Below are 22,976 nucleotides of genomic sequence, written 5' to 3'. Positions count from 1 at the left end.
AAACTGCCCCAATTTGTTTATGCAAAGTGTCTGCATGATCAAACTGTTGATTATAGATTTTTTTTTAAATGGCATCCAGAAAGTAATGCATGTTAAAGACGAAAGGGAAAATAAGCTGCTAGAAAAGTGTTAATAATCAACACAGAAGAATAAAAGGAAGTATTCAGGTTCTTGTGAATAACATCTGGAAAGGACACAATTGCATTTATTGGACATCACATGTCAATTTGAGTATGTCTCGTGGTGGGAGATATGATTGCCATAGTCATGTGCAATGGAAAAAAATTTCCAAGAATTATGTCAAGTTGAGAGATAGCAGCAAGCCATTGAGCTGCATAGAATCTGGAACTTGAGTTTGTGTAACTGTGCTAGTGGTAAATAAAGTATATGCGTACTTCACAAACTTTTCAGTTGAACATAATGTTTATCTTAGTGCGTCAAACATTTAGTTATGTTTTCGAGCTTTACAATAGCAGTTATTGATATTTTATTACACTGTACTGTAAACTGGTCAGTCTTATGGAAAAGAATCAGTTGCCTTACTGAGACTGACTTGTCAGGGTTGGCAGGTCTGCAGTCTTAGAAATTTAGCTTCCCCCCTGTAGAAATGGTGTCAGATTGGGATTGGTGTGGCAAATGCATAATCAAGAAATGAGCCTGGACATGCTGTAGGGCAGTGGATGTTAGAACCTTGACATGCTGTAGGGCAGTAGATGTTAGAACCTTGACATGCTGTAGGGCAGTAGATGTTAGAACCTTGACATGCTGTAGGGCAGTAGATGTTAGAACCTTGACATGCTGTAGGGCAGAAGATGTTAGAACCTTGACATGCAATAGTGAATATGATGTTTTATACTTAGGAAAAGTTTTGTGATTGGATTTCAATACATGTTATGTCATTTGTTACCATTTGACTGCATTTTACATGCATATCTCTGTAAAAGTATTTCATTCTGAAAAAGAGGAAGAGTTTTTAAGAAAATAAAATTAATTTATTGTTTAGTTGCATGAGAAAGTGATCATTTATGCTACAGAGGTGTTTTTTTCTCTCAGAAACAGATACAGTGCCACAAGTTCCTTTAACATGTACACATCTGTAAAAAAAAAGTTACAAAATATAGGCCCAAGTATTTTCATGGGGCTATAATAGGTTGATAGAGGCTCTTGGATGTTCACAAATGCTCAATATGTTCACAGAGGCTATAGTATGTTCATAGTTGCTGTAGTAGGTTCAGAGGCTCAAGTACATTCATGGAGGCTATATTATATTCATAGTGGCTCTGATATGTTAATGGAGGCTACAGTATGTTCAGAGGCTCAAGTATATTCATAAGGGTTAAAGTATGTTCATAGAGGCTCTTGTATGTTCTTGGTGGCTGAAGTATGTTCAGAGGCTCAAGTATGTTTATGTAGGCTATAGTGTGTTCATAGTGGCTCAAAGATGTCCATGAAGGCTATAGCATGTTCATGGAGGGTATAGCATGTTCGTAGAGGGTCTTGTATGTTCATTGAAGCTATAGCGTTCTCATGTTGGCTTTAGTATGTTCATGAAGACTGTGGTATGTTCATAGCAGCTCAAGCATGTTTATTGAGGCTCTAGTATGTTCACAGAGGCTCAAGTATATTTGTGGAGGCTACAGTGTGTTCATAGATGTTATTGTATGTTCATGGAGGCTCTTGTATATTCACAGACACTCACGTATATTCGTGGATAATGCAGTGTGTTCATAGAGGTTATTGTATGTTCATGGAGGCTATATTATGTTCATGGAGGCTCAAGTATATTCAGAGGCTACATTATGTTCATATTGGCTATAGTAAGTTCTTGGTGGCTTTAGTATGTTCATGGAGGCGCTAGTGTGTTCAAAATTTCCTTAGTATGTTCATATAGGCTGTGGTATGTTCACAGAGGATCAAGTATGATCATAGAGATTAATATTCCAGACCTGGTAACCCTTACGATTTTGCCATAAGTGTTATGAAAATTACCCTTAAGATACAGACTTACATCATACAAGCAAAAACTATGGAGAAATAACTTTTGCCAAAAAATCAGAATAATTGGTTCGTCCGTGTTTGATTTGGATCTGGGTTTCATATTAGAATTAGTGAAACTAGTCAGGGAACAAGACTAACTTTACAGCAGCACCCCAGAGACTTGAAACTGCGCCTATTTGTTCATGCGAAGCATCTGCATGATCAAGCTGTTGATAATTTAATTTTTTTAAAATTATGTCCAACATGTATAAGATGAAAGGGAAAATAAGCTTCTTGAAAAGTGTTAATAATCAACACAGAAGAATAAAAAGAAGTATTCAGATTCTTGTGAAAAAAGCCTTTGTCATGTGAAATGGAAAAAGAATTTCCAAGAATTACGTCGAGTTGAGAAATAGCAACAAGCCATTGAGTTGCATAGGGTTTGGAACTAAAGTTTGTGTACTGTACTAGTGGTAAGAACAGTATATGTGTACTTTACAAACTTTTCAGTTGAACATTATGTTTATCGTCACTGCATTGAACTTTTAATTATGTTTTCCAGCTTTACAATATCAGTTATTGATATTTTGTTACACCTTACTGAAAACTGGTCAATCTAACAGAAAAAAATCTACTGCCTTACTGAAATGGACTCGTCAGGGTTGGCAGGTCTGATATGCTTATAGAGGCGATAGTATGTTCATATAAACTCAAATATGTTCATAGAGGCTGGAGTATGTTTATTGAGGCTCATGTATGTTCAGGGTGGCTCTAGCATGTTCATAGAGGCTCAGGTATGTTCATAGAGGCTATAATATGTTCATATGAAGCTTCAGTATGTTCATATGTTCACTATGAACAAACTTAAAGACCTAATAATGTTTCCTACCTTAAATATTCTGAGCATGTTGTTTTCTGTTTTCTAATTTCATGGTGTTTGTGTTTGTAATCATATCATTATATATGTTTTTATCTTATAGGTGTTGTCTAATGTTGTAAAGCACTTAGAGCTTCTAAAGATTAGGCACTATACAAAGTCCTCATTATTATTATTATTATTATTATACTGGCTATAGCATGTTCATAGAGGCTCAGTTATGTTCATAGGGTTATAGTATGTTCATACTGGCTACAGTATGTTCATAGGGGCTCAGATTTGTTCATTGAGGCTATAATATGTTCATGGAGTCTTTTATATTTTCATAGAGGTTATAGTATGTTCGAGAATTCTTGAATTATCTTTTTACTTCCTTGTTGTATGGTTTGTGCTCATTTGGAATAAGTTATATTTTTTGCACACTTGCATTTAATACATACATGCACATAAATGAAATTGATGTGTAGGACCCTGAAACCAGAAGTGACTTTCCTTCCATATTTGTTATCTTATTTTATCTAAATGATTTCTGTGAAGACATCATTATAATAAAGATCTTTATTGCTTAAAATAGAATCATTATGAACAACTTCAAACTTTTTTCCATAGGTTTTTTCCTTGGACTCCCAAGAAACATTCCAGTTTTACTACAATCCAAACAGGTCTGCAGCAAGAAATGTTAACTTAGAACGTTGTGCTGAGCAAATTGCTACCCTGTGTGCCACTCTCGGAGAATATCCATCTGTTAGATACAGGAGGTAAATAGTTACATAATGACCAGAACAGCTGTTTCCAGTTGTATAACAGGCATTAAAATGTGAACAGGATCAGCCCATATTGTATGCTATTCCACGAGTTGGTGTATACCACATCTGCAGTTTATCTCGTTGGTATTTGTGGCTATTTTGACTGGTCATTATTGTCCATGTGATATTGTTGGTATTTGTGGCTATTTTGACTGGTCATTATTGTCCATGTGATATTGATTAGAAACACTAAAATGTTCACTGGTGTAATTGTAATGCACTGTTCAATTTCAGTTTATTACATACTTGGGTCATCTTGGTAATGTGAGTCTGCCTATTAAAACAGTTTGTAGATCTGTTAGTATGCACTTGTTTCTTCTTTAAAATACATTACCCAATCATAATACCTTATGAGAACTACTATTACCTGGCAACTCCATCCCTCCCAGATATGTTTAGCTAAAGGGAGCTAAAAGGTGTCTGTTGACCTATGTGGCACTCTGGCAGATTGATCTCCCCTTAGGTATAAGACTTGGCAGCAAACCTAGGAACATGTCAGTTACTATTTCTGCTTGTGCCAAGAAGCATGCTCTCATCATGAGAGACCTCACAAAAGCCAGAATCTACATGTAATATATACCATTACAAGTTTGGAGGAGTTTTTCACTTCTAAGGAAAGTATACTCCATCTATGTTTCTAACTTCTACTCTTCCTATCCCAACAACATTCTGCCTTTGCAATTTGCTAACACTTTTTTGTCGACTGACATTTAGGTACTTGGATGGGGAGCCTAAGCGATCTCTCATTCAGTTTGGGATATAATTATTTTGTACGTGCAAGTCTCTAGCACTTACAAAAAGTCCTAATATATGCATAATTCCATTATGAGTAAGTACATATACGTGAGTTTCTATTACAAGGCATTTGTATGGTCCAGGAGCCAACTTCAGTATTGTTTGCTTGTTCAAGTTTTCTGTGGGCCTTTTTCCCTACAGGTAATTGACTCATTATGGATATTGTCATACCTCCTCTAAAATGGTGATTCATTACCCTGATATTTGTGTTTATGTAATCTAGACATTTGTACATTTCTGTATTGCTTCCGCTCTGGTCGGACAAGTACAGGTCGGCTTTCTGTACACAGTTTGCTCAGTTGCTACAAGAGTTAGACAACGTTTGAGTAATGTTTATTTGCAGAAGCATTCCGTCGTATTTAAGGTACACTTAGTCACTCACATGGGTAGCCAATGTGACTTCATAAGATAGGTTTGACAGCAATATTTATTTGTGCACATATCGTTATGTCCTTAAGAAACTCCTTATTTATGTATAATTCTATAATGTATGGTACATGTGTGTTTCTTTTATTATGGCATTCTAAGCCTTGGAACACCATGCTTCAATGATTCTACCTGTACATGCCATCCTTGACCTTCCCTACAGGTAGCATTTTATTTGAGATCATCTGCTACCACTTTTTTTCAGTAACCATCATTTGGTATAGCTCTGCACTTATACTGTGTTCTAACACCACAACCACAGCATAGATAAAGGGATAGCACAGGAAATCAATAAAAGGACCTGTCACATGCCTCCAATGGTATTATTTTTAATACCGGAGAGTGGTGGACAATTACAATTTAAATAGCTCTGAGCCCCCTGTCAGCAATGCCGACGATCTAGGTATATGAATAATTCTAAGTGAAAAGTAAAATGTTTAATAAAATATAACAAATATATTCAATAATTTCGTTGACAAATTTCTCAGTCGCAATTTCTTTAGAACAAATACAGACATTGACCTATGAACAGTTGCCAGTTATTATTTCATCACATGAAATTAAAGGTCTTAAGTGAGATTGTTTCCTTCCATTGTTGTCTTTGATACTCGTCTGTCAGTCGCAGTCTTCCTCTTGCTTCTCTGTGGTACTTCTGGTATCCTTGACAACTTGCTCTCCTGGCACTTCCGGATCTGTTCCTCTGACACTTCCGATCGTCTCTATCACATGCTTCTTCTGGCACTACACCACCACACAAACTGCTGATGTCACTATAAACGTCTACCACATGCTCGTCCCATCTTTTTCCTCATCTCCAATCCTTGGATGTCAGACTCTAACACCCATCCAGAAAGCTTCCTGTAGAATTAGAAGGGACGTATACTCTTGTCTTTTGTTAATCTAATCTTAGGAGAATTCATCACACACTCAGTGACCTTACGTCAGAATAATGGAGAATAAATCAACAGGTCAACTCATGCACTCACATTTAAATATTCCATACACTTTGTTCTATAATAAATGTGCTATAATAATAATAATATTATTAACGAGTTATAACACATGCTATCACATACATAACTGTTAACTTCTCAGTATAGTAAACTCATTGTCAGTAGCAATCATATGCATTTCCTACCCTACGAATTATAAAAGACACTTACAAATACACAAATACCTAATTATGTGTGTATAAGTCCAACAGTGACTAACTCTGGATAATTCACAATATGTATATTCATATACTGATAAAGCTAGTACAAGTTCTAACACAATTCTCTAATAAATTCATTTATACATTATGATGCAAAAAAGTAGTAAATTAAACAATCCATTTAGATTCCAGTCCAACAATCTGCTATATGTTAATAAAAACATGTTAATAAGTCACTTTAAACTACGTTATGATAAGTTGATAATTCAGCTATACATGGAAGATTCCATTTCTAATAAACTAACTGTACATAATAATGTATCAATCTTAAAAGACCTATTTATGAAAGTAAGACAAATTCGGGTGAAGATATGGCAGACCCATGACCACCCAAACCATACGCTGCTTGCCAGAAGAGCTGGACCAGTTGGCTAAAGGAAAACACATAGTCCTGCAGTGGCGATGTCAGTATTCATAGGGTCAGTGCAAACAATGTCATTTAATTCTTTGTCATTTGTGTCATCTGCATCATTAAGGCCAGTTTCTTCTTTGTTGGTGGGTTCTACAAATTGATCAACTGACAGTGGGTGTGCAGTTTCATTGGCAGGTTTCCTGCAGAGCAGTGATGTATTGAAGGCTGGATTATATAGGATTTTCCTTTCAGCAGACAAACTGGCAAATTTATCAGAAGAGAAAGGGGTCATCACACTAATCTCTCAGTTCTATGGACTCAGAAGAAAAGAAAAAGAAAAAGAAGAGCAAGTGAAAGCACTAGAGTTGCATGTAGAGAAGAAAGTGCAACTAAAGAACAGTGTTTAATATTTGGGTTCAGTTACAGTGACTTTATTAGGGCTGTTCCATTTAAACATACATGATACCCAGAGAAGGCAGTTTTTAAAAAATATATGCCAGGGTACTTTGATTTCACAGAGTTCATATTAAAATGATTACAAATTTTAAATTGCATCTATGGGTGAGTACCCCATTTTAAAAGTGCCTTCCCTGGGTCCCATATATTTTTTAATGGAACAGCCCTTAGCATTTGTGTTTCATATTTTATTTATTTTTATTATACCATTATTGTGTTTATCTTTGTTGTATTTAAATATTAAAGAAGCTGGAATTAGAACACTTTAAACTGAGAGAAACCTTGAAATCTGAAACTAGTCATTAAATAAGTCATTGAAATGTTGTTTAATTTAAATTCTGTTGGTTTGTATGAAACCTGTAATGGAAGAGAAATGATATTGACCACAACAAAGACCTTTCCAAGTTAGTAAAATATTTTCATATCCAAGCCCAGCTCACTCGTGTTTCCCAAAATGGAATCCTTCCTGGGTATTGACTAGCTTCCTGATAGAACTTGCTTCAGTTTGCAGAGTGAGTGAGTTGCATGTACTATACATGAACTTGAACGACATTCTAACAGCTCTTTCGTAATAATGATACAATCTAGTTTTGTTTTTAAAAACGTACCATTGATAGGCAGCCCACAAATAACAATCAGCTATCTCTCCTAAATTTTTGATCTATCGAGGGAGGCAAAGCTGCAGAACCTGATATATGTGTGCTCTGATGCTGTCTGATATGCACAGAGAATGTCTGAGGTGGCAGTCAAAAGCTTGTCACAAATGTTAAGGCAGGAAAGCAAAACACAACTCCTAAGTGCATGCCACTTTGTTAAAGGGTTTTTTAGACCACTGTACTGTGAACTCTCACAAGACCAGATACAATTCATGAAGCTTTTGGCTCAAAATATGAGTGTTTTACATTTAGCCTGGTTTTCAGTAAAATGTTTCATTTCAAGACAAAGTTAAGTCATTAGGCTTGCATGCTCAGTCTGCCTCTGCCAGCATCTATTTTGTGAGATATAGTTTCGTAGAGGAGAGAGCTGAATTTTGTCCAGTCACTGGTCGCTGCAAAAAAAGTTAGCACACCCCATTCATGACAGAATACCTGTAGATCTGTGCATGAACTTGCAACTATTACTGGACTTTCCAGGAAACTTTTGATTGTTTGGCAATAACGAGATGCAGGACCCCACAGGGGTTGCCTTCACACATGAATAAATGCATTTGAAGTTTGTCCTTTCAGTAGAGCAGCCATCATACTCTTTTAGGGTGTTAGGTTGGACGCTCAAGCATTTCCTGCTCTTCCTTCCTATTCTCCAGATGTTAACATTATTGGGTAATGATTGGACAGAGAAAGGAAATTTTTTAGTGAGTTTTATTTCTCTGAAAATATATTTACCCGATCACATTACTACAAGCCCTCCCATCCTTCCCTGGAAGTGTGTATCCTGTTGTAGGTTTTACTCAATCATAAACCGGTTAAAGTCTGTAACAGTTTCTTCACTTGTTTTATATGATATGTAGATATATAGATGTTTTATTTATAGCAGAGAGTAATTTTCTAATGTTATAATGTGATTGGCAAAGTATTTTTGGAGAAACATATAATTTACAAAAAAATATTTTCTATCCTTGGGCCAGTCACTGTTTTTCTCAGCATATTATAACTTGCAAAGTGTTATTGTGCCAGATAAATAAAAACAACCCAACCCAACCCAACCCAGTCAGCAAAGTTCTGATGCACTCATGCATATGCTGGATTTTGATTTCAGTGACTTTGACAAAAATGCAGAGTTTGCCCAATTAGTACAACAGAAGTTAGATGCATACAGAGCCGATGACCACACAATGGGAGAGGTAAGACAACTTGCTATATAATCTAGATGGAAATAGTTCTATAAAAATTACCTTGCAAGTTACAACAGGACAAATACAGCTTGCTTATTTACCAAAGAGAAATTAGATGTATACATTTCTGATGACCACACAGTTGGGACGGTAAAGGACAGTTTATAATCTAAGTGAAAACTTGGCTATTAAGATCACTGTTAAGGTTACAGCATTACGTATCTTAAGAGATTGCATATTGAAACCACACAAAAATGGTTTCTGAAGGCAGCATGTTCATTAAAAAATATTTCTAACATGAAATATGAAAATAGTTTTGTGGTCTCTGAAAAGAAGTTGTCTTTAGCAGGACTTTAATTAAAATTATAAAATGCAGCCAACATTTCACTTTAATATCAACTTTTTGAAAGCAAGGCAGCTATTACATTTATAAAATGTACAAACAAGAAAGGTAAAAATCATGTTGTCGTGTATGAAATGGTTTGTCCTCTATCATGGCAGAAGCTTAGGTTTTGATTCCTTCTTTTTTTTAGAAGATATATTTACAACTCAGATAATCAAAAAATAATCTTGTTTACATGTTTATTGTAACGAAGGTAAATGTTATATCAGTCTGGAAGAATATTGCAAGACTGATTTTAGTTGTATACAGACCTAGCATTCTTATGACATTATACACACTTTAATGTCATAACCTCACTGATGCCGATGCTTTTTCAAGGGATGCAATCAGTATATATCGGATTGGTCTATATTAACTGATCAGTGGCATAGGTTTTGCTGTTCTTTGTGCAAAGGGGCATAGTTTCATATATCCCCCCTTCTAATATCTGCAGATTCTTTGTGCCAATAGAGCCTGGGAGGGTTCCTGCAGGTTCTGGAATCCTGGAAAAGTTTTGAAATTTAAAAAATAAATCTCAAAGGCCTTGAAAAATCATGGAATTTCTCAAAAGTCATGGAATTTTTTACATTGGAGTTAAAAATTTTAAAAGTGCTAATTTCATAGAGAACCATGCACTGATTAAACAACTTGAGTTTTGTGAACTGGCCCTGGAATTGTTTTGAAAAGTCATAAAAATTTGTTTTTGATAAGTCTGCAGGAATCCTGGTCTAGGCAGATCAAGACTAACATTCTGTTTTTCTGTATATACTTGAACAGTCAGATGTGAGCAGCATAGATCCAGATGTGCTTGTGAATAATACCCAGGTAGATGGGGGTTTGCTTTGTTTGGCAGCCTATGCTACTCTGGACATTAAAACATTACTCGCTATGCGCTAATGCATCCTTTTGATTGGACAGAATATTTCTGAGTAAGATATTTTTGCTTGGAGGGGGGTCTGATGGCACAGGCATCTGCTGTCTGGATCCATGTTGTTCACAGTTAGTTGTGCATTATTATTCTGCAACTCTAAAGGTTGACTGTAATTGATTTAGTATCTCACAGGACATAATTTTGTGTTATATGACATTATCACATAGCAGTAGTGCCCTCTTGAACAGGTGTAATAAGCATATCCAGGTAGAGTACCCCAGAGTCCATGCAAATGCATAATGCTTTGAAATGAATCCAGACATTAGCTTATCAGAACTCAGGTATACAGTGAAAACATTTAATTTAACACTTTTCATGGTTTTGTGAAAAATGGCATTTTATTGGTACTAAAATTTGTGTGATGGGGAAGACGTCATATTATTTTCCTTGGATCATTGTTCATTGAGCTGTCAGATGTATGGTTTCTAGCAACAACAGAATACACAATACACAGAATACACAAAAATGATAGAATTCACAGTATTTTTATATGATGTACTCAGTAAAGACAAATACCATACATATTGTTTGTAAGTCAAGTCAGACCACTCTGGTGGCCTAAGTGCTTAGAGCATCCACCTTGAATGCAGGAGGTTGTGGGTTCAAACTCTGGCCAGTCGTATCAAAGACTTGTACAAATGGTACTTGCCACTGCCTTGCCTGGTGCTCAGCATTAAGAAGTTAGTGTTTGGACTGGTTGGCCTGGTGTCAGGATAATGTGTCTGGTTGGGACATGATGCTACTTGTCTGCAGTATGATGCCCAAGTGTATGACATCATTATAAACTACCATACTGCAAACATCATAGTGATATTACAAGTTGTTGAAGCTTCATTAAAATTCCAAAAACAAACACACACACACACACACACACATATGTAAGTTGAGTCCAACTTCAAACAACATGGACTCTGACCTGGCATCACATAATGTGGAAGATTAGGGTCTACCCTGTTTGTTCTACTGATAACTCCTACCTAGCTGCTAGCACATTATATGATGGCAGATCTGGATATGTGTAGCTTGCAACTGATCTTGACTAAGGCAAGTATGTATGGTACAGTAATCTCTGGCATCATTGAGTTTATTTGACATGCCTTAAACGTTTCATCTCTTGCATTTGCTATATTATTTCAGGGTCCTCAAAAGGATAGATCCCAGTTGCTGATACTTGACAGAGGGTTTGACCCCATCTCACCCCTCCTACATGAGTTGACATTCCAGGCCATGGCATATGATCTGGTACCAATAGTAAATGACACTTACAAGTGAGTAATGGTCCATCAGTGGGTTTTGTTTAAAAGCTGGTGCTTTGCAAACCACCTTTAAACATTGGCACTCTTCAGATTTCATTTGCATTGTGTACCATGACTAAAGTGAAAGTGTGGGTGTATGTGGGAGGTATTCTCCAATCTGTTAGAAAAAAAGGGGGGAATTTTGTGATAATGCGGAATTTCGTGAAGGAATAAATGTGGGACTAGAAAATACAATGCAGTATTTGTTTTCATTCAGTTTTGGTGTGATTTTGTTGCATTGTAATTGAATCCCACAATGCATGTTCCAGAATAGAACAGATATTGAAAAATATGATTGGAAAATTACAGAATTGTAAAACTTAAATTCACAAATTTTTTCAATCAAAACATTTAAAAGTCAAAACTAAAATTATTGAGAAAACTTTCCTCAAGATGATTTGCATTTTTTTATACAGGTAGGTGATGTTATATCAAGGAAATTGCTAAAGTGAAATTCATTACATTATACCCTGTGTTACTACTTTTAGAATATTTTGGTATTTTAAAAGCTGCATTCCCTCACAATTAATTGACAAATTTCCATGATCTGATTGTGTTTCTTTTGATGAGGAACAATTGTGCAAAAAGATGTGCATCATAGTCAAGAAAATGGGAGAATCCAGGGGGTTCCCATTTTCATGTAGTGTTGCACCTTGAGTGCATGATGGTGCGTTTTCAAAAATATAAACAAGAAATGCTTGCTACTTTTCTTAGTGCATGTCCATCCATATTGGTACTTTTAATGGCTAAAGTCATTAAAGGCACAAAAACCCTGGAAGATGGCACCTGATAACCTATTTAAAACAAAACATTTAACAGTCAAAACATTCAGTATTAGTTGTAGTCTTTGAAGATGCAAAGTAAAATTTCTGATGGTCGCTTGTGTAACTTACTTTTGAGATTGAAAGCACACCTGTGGTGGCAGTGGCTTAGTTTATCTTAGGATTGAATTAGTGACAGAAGGGATTAAATTTATGCAAGTATTCAGTCTGTCCTTTAATTAGTGAATTATTAATTTGAAGAAAAAAAAAGTAATTCCGAAAATAATAGGATTAATTATAATTAATGCTAGTGGATAATAGGTGAATATTAAAGTTAAATTAGAACATGATTCAAAATGGAATCAGATATTCCTACCTGTCAGTGTTTTCATGAGTTACTTAATAAAATATTGTTTACAAAATTTAAGATTAGCACTACTTGTGCATTAAGTACTATTTTCCTTTGTCCCTTTGAAATGTTGTGTGTCCCCCAACTCTGGATTATGGGAGATATAGTGTTCCTGCCCAAGGTATCCTAGGTGCTACACTGCCATGAGGCAGAGGATATGACGTAATGCAGTTTCTAGTGTCTTAATCATGCATGTGTAAACAAACCTTCTGAAGATCAGCATGGTACATGCAAATCAACATGGTACATGCAACTGTACATAATCTGCCCATAAGCAAGACAAACAATAAACAAGTGCAGAGCACATGCTTTCTCTCTTTTGGTGCAGCAACCAGATCATTTTTGCGTGATGGAAGACCCAGTCTACCTCAAAATGTGCACTATACACTCATCATCCTTTATTGTAGTGAGTATAGTTTTTTTATGTGTGCCCACTACATACGGGTTTGAGCTACAAGGAACACGGATGTGCTATTAGCTTAACATTGATTTGAGCAGGGATACAGCTCAGAGACAAACCTTTTACACAGAGCCAAGTATAATATGTTGTATTGTACATCCAATCATTCATTCATATCACTCCAATTTCATTTCTTCACAGTACCTCAAGTTGTCCATCATCCACATTCACCAGATATTTTGGTTGGTGTGCACTTGTGTTAAGGAAGAAATTTATTGATTTAATTGTCAAAAGGTCAAAGGTTAAAGACACTGACTGAAAGAAGACAAATGGTTTGTGTAAAATAACTTGTTTTACACGATTTTCAGTAACCAAACTTTGTGAATGGCTTGCACCTGGGGCAAAGATTTGCTGTAAATAGCCTGTTGATTGGGATGTAAAAAAAGTCAAGGTCAACGTCACTCTTACTGCAAGAAGATTTTTTTTCCCCATCACATTAACTTGAGATCTGCATCAACCATGATTGCCAAACTTTGTGGATGACTTGCACTTGGTAAGGAAGAAACCTGTTAATTTTATAATCACAAGGTAAAAAATTAAGGTCATTGACTGAAAGAAGAAACATATTTTTACCACAAAGAACTATTTTTACCTCACATACCTAAACCAAACATTTTGGAAGGCTTGCACTTATGGGGAAAAAAAGCCTTTTTATTTTAGGATCATAAGATCAAAGGTCAAAATCACTGAGCCAGAAAGAAGCAGAATAATAGTTTATACATCACAAACCTGGACCAGACCTTTGTGGATGGCTTGCACTTAGGTTAGGATCACTAACACAAGGAATAAAAGTAGTTTCTGCACAAAAATTTCAGGTATCTACATAGTTGAGTATTAAACACAGTGTGGACTTTCAATGTACCATTCACAGTACTCTTGTTTTTTAGGTATGACAATGCCCAGGGGAATGAAGTTCAAGAGAAGGAGGTTCTTCTGGATGAGAGTGATGAGCTGTGGGGTGAACTTAGGCATCAACATATTGCTGTTGTTTCTCAGTAGGTATCATATACATGTATAGCCATGACCATTCTTATGACAAGTGTGTAATGAAAAAATATCTGAAATGCTGCGAGATCAGCATTGTGGGTGTGTACATGCATATATCAGACCTGCCAACCCTTACAATTTTGATGTAAGTCTTATGAAAATTACCCTTAAAATACGGACTTAGGCAGGAGAGCAAAAACTATGGAAAAATAATCATTGCTGAAAAATCAGGAAAGTTTGTTAATCCATGTTTGATTTGGATCCGGATTTCATATTAGAATTAGTGAAATTGGGGAAACAGACTAACTTTACAGCAGCATCTCAGATACTTTAAACTGCACCTATTTGTTCCTGCGAAGTGTCTGCTTGATCAGACTGTTGATACTTGAATTTTTTTAAAATGGTGTCCAGCAAGCAAGGCATGTTTAAGACGAAAGGGAAAATAAGCCTCTTGAAAAGTGTTAATAATTTTAACACAGAAGAATAAAAAGGAATATTTAGATTCTTGTGAATAAATGTATTATGTCATATTGACTAGAGTGCATTATATGTTTAGATACTGAATGGTCTTAGAGAGCCCTTTAACTTCAGTTATTATTTTCATGAAAGATCCTTCATGAATTTGTTAAATATGAAGTATACATAAAATCATCGTCACTTCGTTGTAACAAGAAGTTATTGGTTTACTGCTATTTCAAGCTTAGCCACATGTTGGTAGTTTTAGCTCTAATAGTCATAGGCCAGAAGAACTTGTTTGATGGCCTGTTGTCTGTTATCCATTGTTCATCCATCCATTAGCATGAGTTTGTTATTGCTTCTTCTCCTAAACTCACTTGTGGAATGCTTGTGCACCTGATGTCTAGTCAGTCCTAAAAAAAAAAATGATGCTGCTGGAACATCCAGTATGGTTGCCACAGGGGCAGTCTTAAAAATCCTGTTATCACTATGCCTCCTGAACAGGTCAACATGGGGTTTTAATTTTGAGACTTGTTATGATGTCTAGTTAGTCCTAATGAAAATACTGATGATCAGACTCATACTTGGCTACCATGGCAGCCATCTATAAAACATCTTTTTAACCATTTCATCACTATGGACCAGTTTTCCGGTCCAGGGGAAGTAAGTCTGTAAACACTATGGACCGCTTTACCGATCTGGGGCATGTTCTTCTCTAACGTTATAGTACCCAACTATATACATTTTGGGAACCTCTAATAACTTCCTACTTGTAATATAGGTATTATATTTGGATTATCTTGTGAGTTTAGCTTGTATACAACTAGAAATATCGAACAAAGTAGGCACTTTTAACGAGTTTTCTGAATGGTGAAATTTGTAGCCAAAATGGCGGAGTCCGAAGAAAGTGAGTGAAGTGTTAGATTTTGAATTATCGGAGGATTTTACCAATTTTGACCTAGTAAAGTTGGAAGAAAATGAGAGAAGGTGTCTGGAGAGGCAGTGGAATGCGCTTGTTGGTGACAGTGATGAAGATGAAGAGGACCTTGAAGGTTTTGAACCGGAGGAAGTGTATGCTCCATGTAATTTTGTTTGGACGAAGTTGGAAAACCAAGGAGATTTGTTTCTGTTTTCTGAGAGAGTTGGACCCACCCAAGTGTTAGATGGCTCCAGGAGAGCTTTGGAATATTTTCAAATATTCTATTCAGATGAAGTTTCTTTAAACATTGTCCGTCTAACGAATTTGAATGCGACGATCAAAGGTGCCAGAGGCAATACAGGTGTGTGGACAGATTTCACCTTGGATGAAATCAAGGCATTTTATGGAATTCTAATTTCTCCCTGTCATATACCTGAAAGAAAGACTTGTGTTGCTACTGGAATTATTCATGAGTACGTCTAATGTCAATTGAACAAGTTTTGGGAACTTTCTAAGTTTTCTAAGAAGTAAATAGATAATTACTTGTATTTTACCTGTTGAGTTACCTGTGTGCACCTGTATTTTAATAGTTGTAATAGATATGCACATTTTAGTCAATTAGTCATAAAATTTGATTTTGAACCTTGATTTTGAGACCTGATCCAGCCAGATATCTTTAAAATTGGCAAAGTTATGTTATTCCAAAATCCATAAGTCATTTTGCTTTACAACTCCAAAGTTACTTAGTGTTGAGGACTCTATGCCCCTAAAGTTACTTAGTGATGAAAGGGTTAATGCTGCTGCTCCAGAACAGAAAGTCCTGTTGAATTGGTATTTTCGGCCATAGACTTATGATGTCTAGTTTGTCCTAATTGAAAATGGTGCTGTTTGGGCACCCAACACACATTTGGACACCCTTCATCATGCACAAGATCAATGAAAATTGGTACCAAATAAAAAATGACAAATCTTGTATAGGAAAATATTAAGAGCAAAATTTTAAAAAATTCCCATTTGGAGTTTGTAACTGTTTCATTGATATTAAGTTTTCATTGAAACATTTCTTAATTAATTTAAGGTTCATTCATTTTAGTGTTTCATAAAAAAATTATTTGGTTTGTAACTATTTAAAGAATCATTTATATTACGAACTCTGCATAGTTCATTATCCATGACAGTATTCCATCTAGTGGGAACACTGCTTTGGTGGCCTAGTCATTAGAACATTAACCTTGGATGTGAGAGGTTGTGGGTTTGAACTTTGGCCGAGTCATACTAAAGACTTATAAAAATGGTACTAGTAGCTGTTTCGCTAGGCACTCAGCATTAAGAGGTTAGTGTTAGGACTGGTTGGTCTGGTGTCAGAATAATGTGACTGGATGGGACATGATGCTGCATGTCTATGGATTAATGCCCCAGGGCTGGACATCACTATAAAACTGCCACAGTGCAGATATCTTAGCAGAATGACTTAAAAATTGTTGAACTACGTTAAAAATCCAAAACACTCAAACACACCCCATCTAGTTGGAAATGACAAATGTAATCACTTTTTTTGTAAATTATTTCCTGCTAGAACATAGTTTCTGTTAAAACAGATTTCATAACTTATATCAACATGATCAAAATGTATGTAAGTTTAGAAGAAACAACTCTTCCTGACATTTATTTCTGCAGGTATTGTTTTGTTATGTTTGTGCCTCTCATGCTTTCTTGTTCAAGAGTCAGTTTACATGTTTGATTCATGAGTTGCTACCCATCTTATTCCATTATCGTTACATCTGTGGTACTTAATCCAACTGAATGGAGGATTTGTTTAAAACAGAAGTGACTTTTTTCAAAAGTTATTTGTATCACAGGGGATGTGTTTTTTATGTGTCCTAGGTTTGTTTGTCTTATTTCACTTTACAGAATGTGAGTAGTGATGCACATTCAACACAGTCAGCTCTCATAATAATGTAATAAATTGTAATAGAATATTCTTTTGAAGACAAAAATAATGGAACCGAACAAATATACACACTATTAAATTTGACTGTTACAGCAGAGTATTGGAGTAACAGTATTAACATTATTGTTTCACAACAAACTAGGAAGTCATCTATATAGACTGATCATTCAGTTGACTCCATCCCAGTGTCTCAAATCTGGTGACACTGTTAATCTTTATTACATCAATCAGAATTTATAATCTTTCTGGAACTCTTTGCTAAGACCATGTGCACACCAGACGTTGGCTGCCCATGTTGAACCTTGGAGGGATTGACATAATTACTTACCTTAAGCTGGTGATATTTTGTTCTTCAAATTTGTTTAATTGTACATGAGTAAAAGATAATATTAATGCTCGTCACATTCTTGTATGGTGATTTTTGTATATTTGCCAGGATAATTGGTTATGATAAATAGTGTACATAAGAATTGCATCTGTGTTTACAGCCATGTCAAAATCTCCCATGAAAAAGACAAAGCCAGTTTTTGAGCTTGGATAAAATAGAAATTATTGTCTTCTTCAGCGATGCTGAATAAAAATCAGTTAGGAATATTGTGACGAATTTTGGTTATGACAAGTATATTGTATTTCCCTTTTCTCTTCTTTTTCATACTATTATTACATGTGTACATCCTAACAAGAAAGATAACTCATGCTGAAGAATTGCCTAAATTGATGCAATGGCACACATGATATGACAATGAAATTACTTTCAGCCCAGTTGGTTATTGTAATGAGAGTTGAATAGTGAACAATCACAGGTGTCAGGTTGTGTCACAGGTATTTAGTAACAAGTCCTACCAAGAAATGAATTTGCATTACATGTTTCACTTAAATTTTGTTATTAAATACCTATTTTTTATAGACAAGTTACCAAGAAGCTAAAGGAGTTTGCAGAGCAGAAGCGGATGAAGGCAACAGACAAGACAAACATGCGAGACTTATCTCAGATGGTGAAGAAGATGCCACAGTACCAGAAGGAACTAAGCAGGTATGCTACACAGTTCCATTTGGCTGAAGACTGCATGAAAGCCTTCCAGAAAAACATCGACAGGCTGTGTAAAGTTGAACAGGTAACTCGGTGAAAAAATACAAAATTCATCTTTCTGACCCTATAACGTTTTAATCATTTTGGATTACACGGCTCAAATCCAAAATCTAATCGTTGGATAAGATGCATAGAGTGGCTATGTGTAATTGTAATTTAGTAAGCAAGGGGAGAAACCCAGTTCCAGAGAAATCAGAAGCTTCAGTGGTTTTAACTTTGTTCTGAGTAAAGTTGCAGAATGTCGTAACTCTTAAATTTTGAGCCTGAGTGCACATTTTTTATTTTTCAGTTATTGAGAATACGTAACCAACTCTTAAAATCTGAACTGTTGTTGTTGTAGGGTTTAATGCCATTTTTCAGCACACAATAGGCTATACATGGCGGCCAGTATTAAAGGTGGTTTAAGAACCCAGGAAAACCCCGGAAAGATCCACCGTCCCTCGAGAAGCTACTGGCAAGCTTTCTCACATACCCACATTAAAATCTGAACTCAAGTCTTGCTAAAATTATCCTTAAATTACAGAATAATTGAAAAAATAAGAAAATACAATTGTTATGGTCAAGTCCAGATATTGACTTGTTTGGATTTGGTCCAAATCTGGATTTCATATTAGGTTCAGTGGAATTGGTCAGGGAATCAGACTAACTTTACAGGAGGACCTCAAATGTTTTAATGTGCCGTGTTTTTTATGCAGAATGCCTGCATAATGATAGCTTTTGCTTATTCTAGAAATGTTCAAGAAACAAAAATGCATTTTATCTTTTAAGCTGATATTAAGTGTGTTAATTGAATTAACACTAAATATCAGCATAAAAGAAGAAAATGGAAAATGAATTTTCACAGTATGACTATAGCATATGTTTTCATGCTAAGTTAATAGAATAAGACAGTGGAGAGATAATTTTTTGGGAAAGAGTTTGTAAATATATGGTCATAGTCATGATTTTTTTAAGTTGGCATCATGATTTGCGTTCCACTCAAGGTGGCAGGTTTAGGCACAAAAGAATGGAATTACATCTATGCATGTTACATATGTGACTGTTTGGCTGAAGTCTTGTAGCTCACTAGATGTAAATAGCTACTGAATCATCACAGACATTGACTACATAACAAGTGACTGTTGAGTAACAACTTCTTAGATTGCTTTTTTAACTGACATGAGAGTTGAATTTGTGTGTTGAAAACAACAGCATGCAGTGGAACAAGAGGAAATATCAGCAACAGGCAAGGCAAGGTCAGCTTGAAATTCTCAGCGTATAGGACGGGAAATGATTATTTCACCTGAATCCCAACTCAGGGTGGACTCTTAAATTTAACTGACTAGTTCATTGATTAGTGTTTCAGATTTTATATATTAAAACACGTTGAATAATATTTTACTCAACTGAGCTCTTTTTGTTGAGACATGTGTGATGAGCAGTCAAACATGTCTTAATAGTTTCCTTTACTTAGTGGTCACCTGATCACAATGGCCATTCTAATTCCTCCTTGTATAATTTTCTGTATAAATGTCCTGTATATGAAAGTTAACTGCCTTCTGTATTAATGGTCACTGGTGCTTATGTGTAGTGACCGCTTAATCTTTTCCTTCACAAGAAAGACATTGTTCAGAAAAAGGAATATCAGATTTTGTACTCACCATGTTGATAGTGTAACTCAAAGTGTCAATATGAGAGATTTGAAAGTGAGGCAGTTTTAATCATTTATGGTAGAGGGTTAAAGAAATTCTTTGCTGTATGGTGGGAAAAGTAGTTGATTTATCATAACAGAAACTGAAGTTGCCTTTTGTGCCACTGTGACAAGTATGGTTAGATATTTTCGTCAATTTGCCTGAGGATTCAAACTATCTCTGAAAAAAAGTTTTGTCTTTGGTAAGAGTTACATCCCTTTTCTTAAGGGTAATGGGTCAGGCAGTTTCAGGTCATGAGTCACAAAGAATAGCTAAATCTTTTGATCTCAGTGAGTTGAGTAACCGTCTATTCCAGATATTCTTTTTCAAGTGTGAATAAACTAAGATTGGTGTAGATTTTAAGTCAGTGATGATTTAATATAAAGGTTGGATTCAAGTCAGCAGAATAAAGCAATCTTGTGTGAAAGATAAATTTACCCAAGCTCCTACATTTCTGAGGATAACTGTACCTGGTTTTTGGATTTCAGTTGTGCTTTATATTTGATAAATAACTCTAATATTTCTGAATGACTTGCATGTATTGATTAGGGCACCATTTCCAACAGCTGAAAACAGCTACTTCACTGCTATCTTATAAATTCATTTTTCAGGTTAATATATGTTGCAGTTATAGTGTTTAGTATTCTAATGGCAGAAAACTGGTGGCTTATGTTCATAATAAGTTTATGAAATATCTGTAATACTTCTTTAATGATGGTATTAATTTGGAGTGCAAGTCAAGATGAGAGTGCCCTGTATGTAATCACTTTTTTAGTCTGTCCATTTGTCCATCCATTATCATCACTCATCCAATTACTTGTCCATTTATTGTGACAGGAAATCAGACTTTGGGCATGTTTTAAAACGCAAGCAAATTTTAATAGCACAGTGATTTTTAGGGAAATATTTTTAAATTTCTTAACACTGCTAACATTGTTTTATTTATGCAACTAATCCATCACAGGACTTGGCAATGGGAACTGATGCTGAAGGAGAAAAGATTCGTGATCACATGCGGAACATTGTGCCAATCCTACTTGACCAAAATGTCACAGCCTATGACAAAATTCGCATCATCCTGCTGTATATTATTCATAAAGGAGGTAAGCCTGGCCGAATGGGTCATTTTTGCTTTCATTTTTACTAACCATTTTTTAGGGAGGGGTACAATAATAAGCTGGTAGATGGACCTGGTTGCTTAACCATTCATTGGAATATCATTTGTTTACTTGGATATCAAATTTTATGGTTCTACCACTAATGACATTTTTAGTACTGTATATATGCATTGGTGAAACCAACTTCAGACTGCACAGACCTGGATCAGTAGAACAAGCAACATTGATCTTGTGCCAGCTTGGCTCAGACTCATAATTATGTTCAATATTTACATATGTGAATATGTTTCCGGTGTAAATCATACATTGATGCTACAGATGAATTACTGTCCTGGGTTCCCATTGGTCAGGAAAAAGTTCAGATTTGATTTTTTTAAAAATAAAGACTGGAAAAAGTCTAGGAATTCATATGATTAGTCAGGCAAAAGGAAAATTTTAGTTGACAATCAGGGAAAATTGAGGGCATGATGTATCCTTAGTCAGAAATTTTAATATGGATGAACATTCAGGAAACTTGGTTTAATGTCGATGGCTAGAATTGTTTTCTTATCCATAATGAATATGCCATGTGTTGTATAATGTGCATTGTTGTGTAATATGCCTTGTGTTGTGTAATGTTCATTATTGTGTAATATGCCATGTGTAATGTTCATTGTTGTGTAATATGCCATGTGTTGTGTAATGTTCATTGTTGTGTAATCTGCCATGTGTTGTGTAATGTTCATTGTTGTGTAATATGCCATTTGTTGTGTGATGTTCATTGCTGGAACTGTTTTTATCATCAACAAAATGGTGATTCAGTTTAACAGATTATAAACGTTGCTAAAATTTGTGCAGGCAAGGCAGTGGTGGTGATATTTGGACAAATTATTGGAGAAATAAGGCTGGTTCTTTTGTTGATATGTTTAACAGTGCTAATTGCATGTGTGTGGGTATAATATGAAATGTTTGGGATAACATTTACTTTGATCAGAAAACAAACACGGGACTTTGATCTCGGTAATCTGTGGGAACCCAGTTGTAGGTTTTGTCCTTAATACAATATTTTAAAAAATTGGTACAGATTCTGAAGGGGGTAATTTTACCAATAAAATGAAATACAGAATGATTACAAACAGAATGCAGAAATATATGCAGACAGAATGAAATATTAACACAAATAAAATGATGAATGCATTTTTGAAGAAAAGAAAATGAATTTATTGATTGAATTAAAAATATTTTTTATCAAGCTGCTGCTAAATTTCCATGATTTTATGATATTCCATGATCAGGATCTTTACACTGGAAGACAATTTTGTCACCTCTCACAAGCTGTGGCGTTGATTATTTTGACAGACATAAGAACAACCACCATTGAAGACATCAACACTGGTGGTTGTATCTGTACTTTCATTATGTCAGCAATATAAAATAATACAATTTTCTGACAAGTACTCTACCATATTGTTTCACTTATTACACTTATGGTTATGTTCTAATTTATCATAAATTCAGTACAGTAGTCCCCCTCTTGAACGGTCCCCTGGCCAGCGGCCACCTGCTCCTTACGGCCAGAATCCGTTGGCACCGACGAGTTTGTGTTCAAAAGTACCCTTCATGAAAGGCCATCTGGCTAACGCGACCAGCGGCCAGCATATTAGTGCAATAATATAAAATTTACCCCTCACAAGTGGCCGCATTTTATTTTGATATGTATCCAGAACCAGTATTTTATTCATAACCTGTGTTAAGTAATCCGATTTCTGTTTCCTGATGTCAGGTTTTCGTTACTGAAAGAAGTGTTGACTAAAGTACATGTACCAATGAGGTTA

The 22,976-nt window shown here is 35.5% G+C and overlaps 1 protein-coding gene across 6 annotated transcripts in view; it reads left to right on the top strand.

Moving 5' to 3' along the window:
* Nucleotides 1-22,976, top strand: part of LOC149778268 (syntaxin-binding protein 1-like) — a 100,659-nt gene that overhangs the window by 22,660 nt on the left and 55,023 nt on the right. For all 6 annotated transcript variants that reach the window (XM_089939067.1, XM_089939066.1, XM_089939065.1 and 3 more), the window contains exons 6-11: nucleotides 3,464-3,612; nucleotides 8,658-8,742; nucleotides 11,184-11,314; nucleotides 13,859-13,966; nucleotides 18,192-18,399; nucleotides 21,009-21,147. In XM_089939067.1, coding sequence (XP_089795193.1) covers nucleotides 3,464-3,612; nucleotides 8,658-8,742; nucleotides 11,184-11,314; nucleotides 13,859-13,966; nucleotides 18,192-18,399; nucleotides 21,009-21,147 — 820 coding nt within the window. The remainder of the gene's footprint in view (nucleotides 1-3,463; nucleotides 3,613-8,657; nucleotides 8,743-11,183; nucleotides 11,315-13,858; nucleotides 13,967-18,191; nucleotides 18,400-21,008; nucleotides 21,148-22,976) is intronic.

This window comes from Sinohyriopsis cumingii, chromosome 17 (assembly GCF_028554795.1).
Source record: "Sinohyriopsis cumingii isolate HCF-2022 chromosome 17, ASM2855479v2, whole genome shotgun sequence".
Lineage (NCBI taxonomy): Eukaryota > Metazoa > Mollusca > Bivalvia > Unionida > Unionidae > Sinohyriopsis > Sinohyriopsis cumingii.
This window is presented reverse-complemented; position numbering and strand designations above follow the sequence as displayed.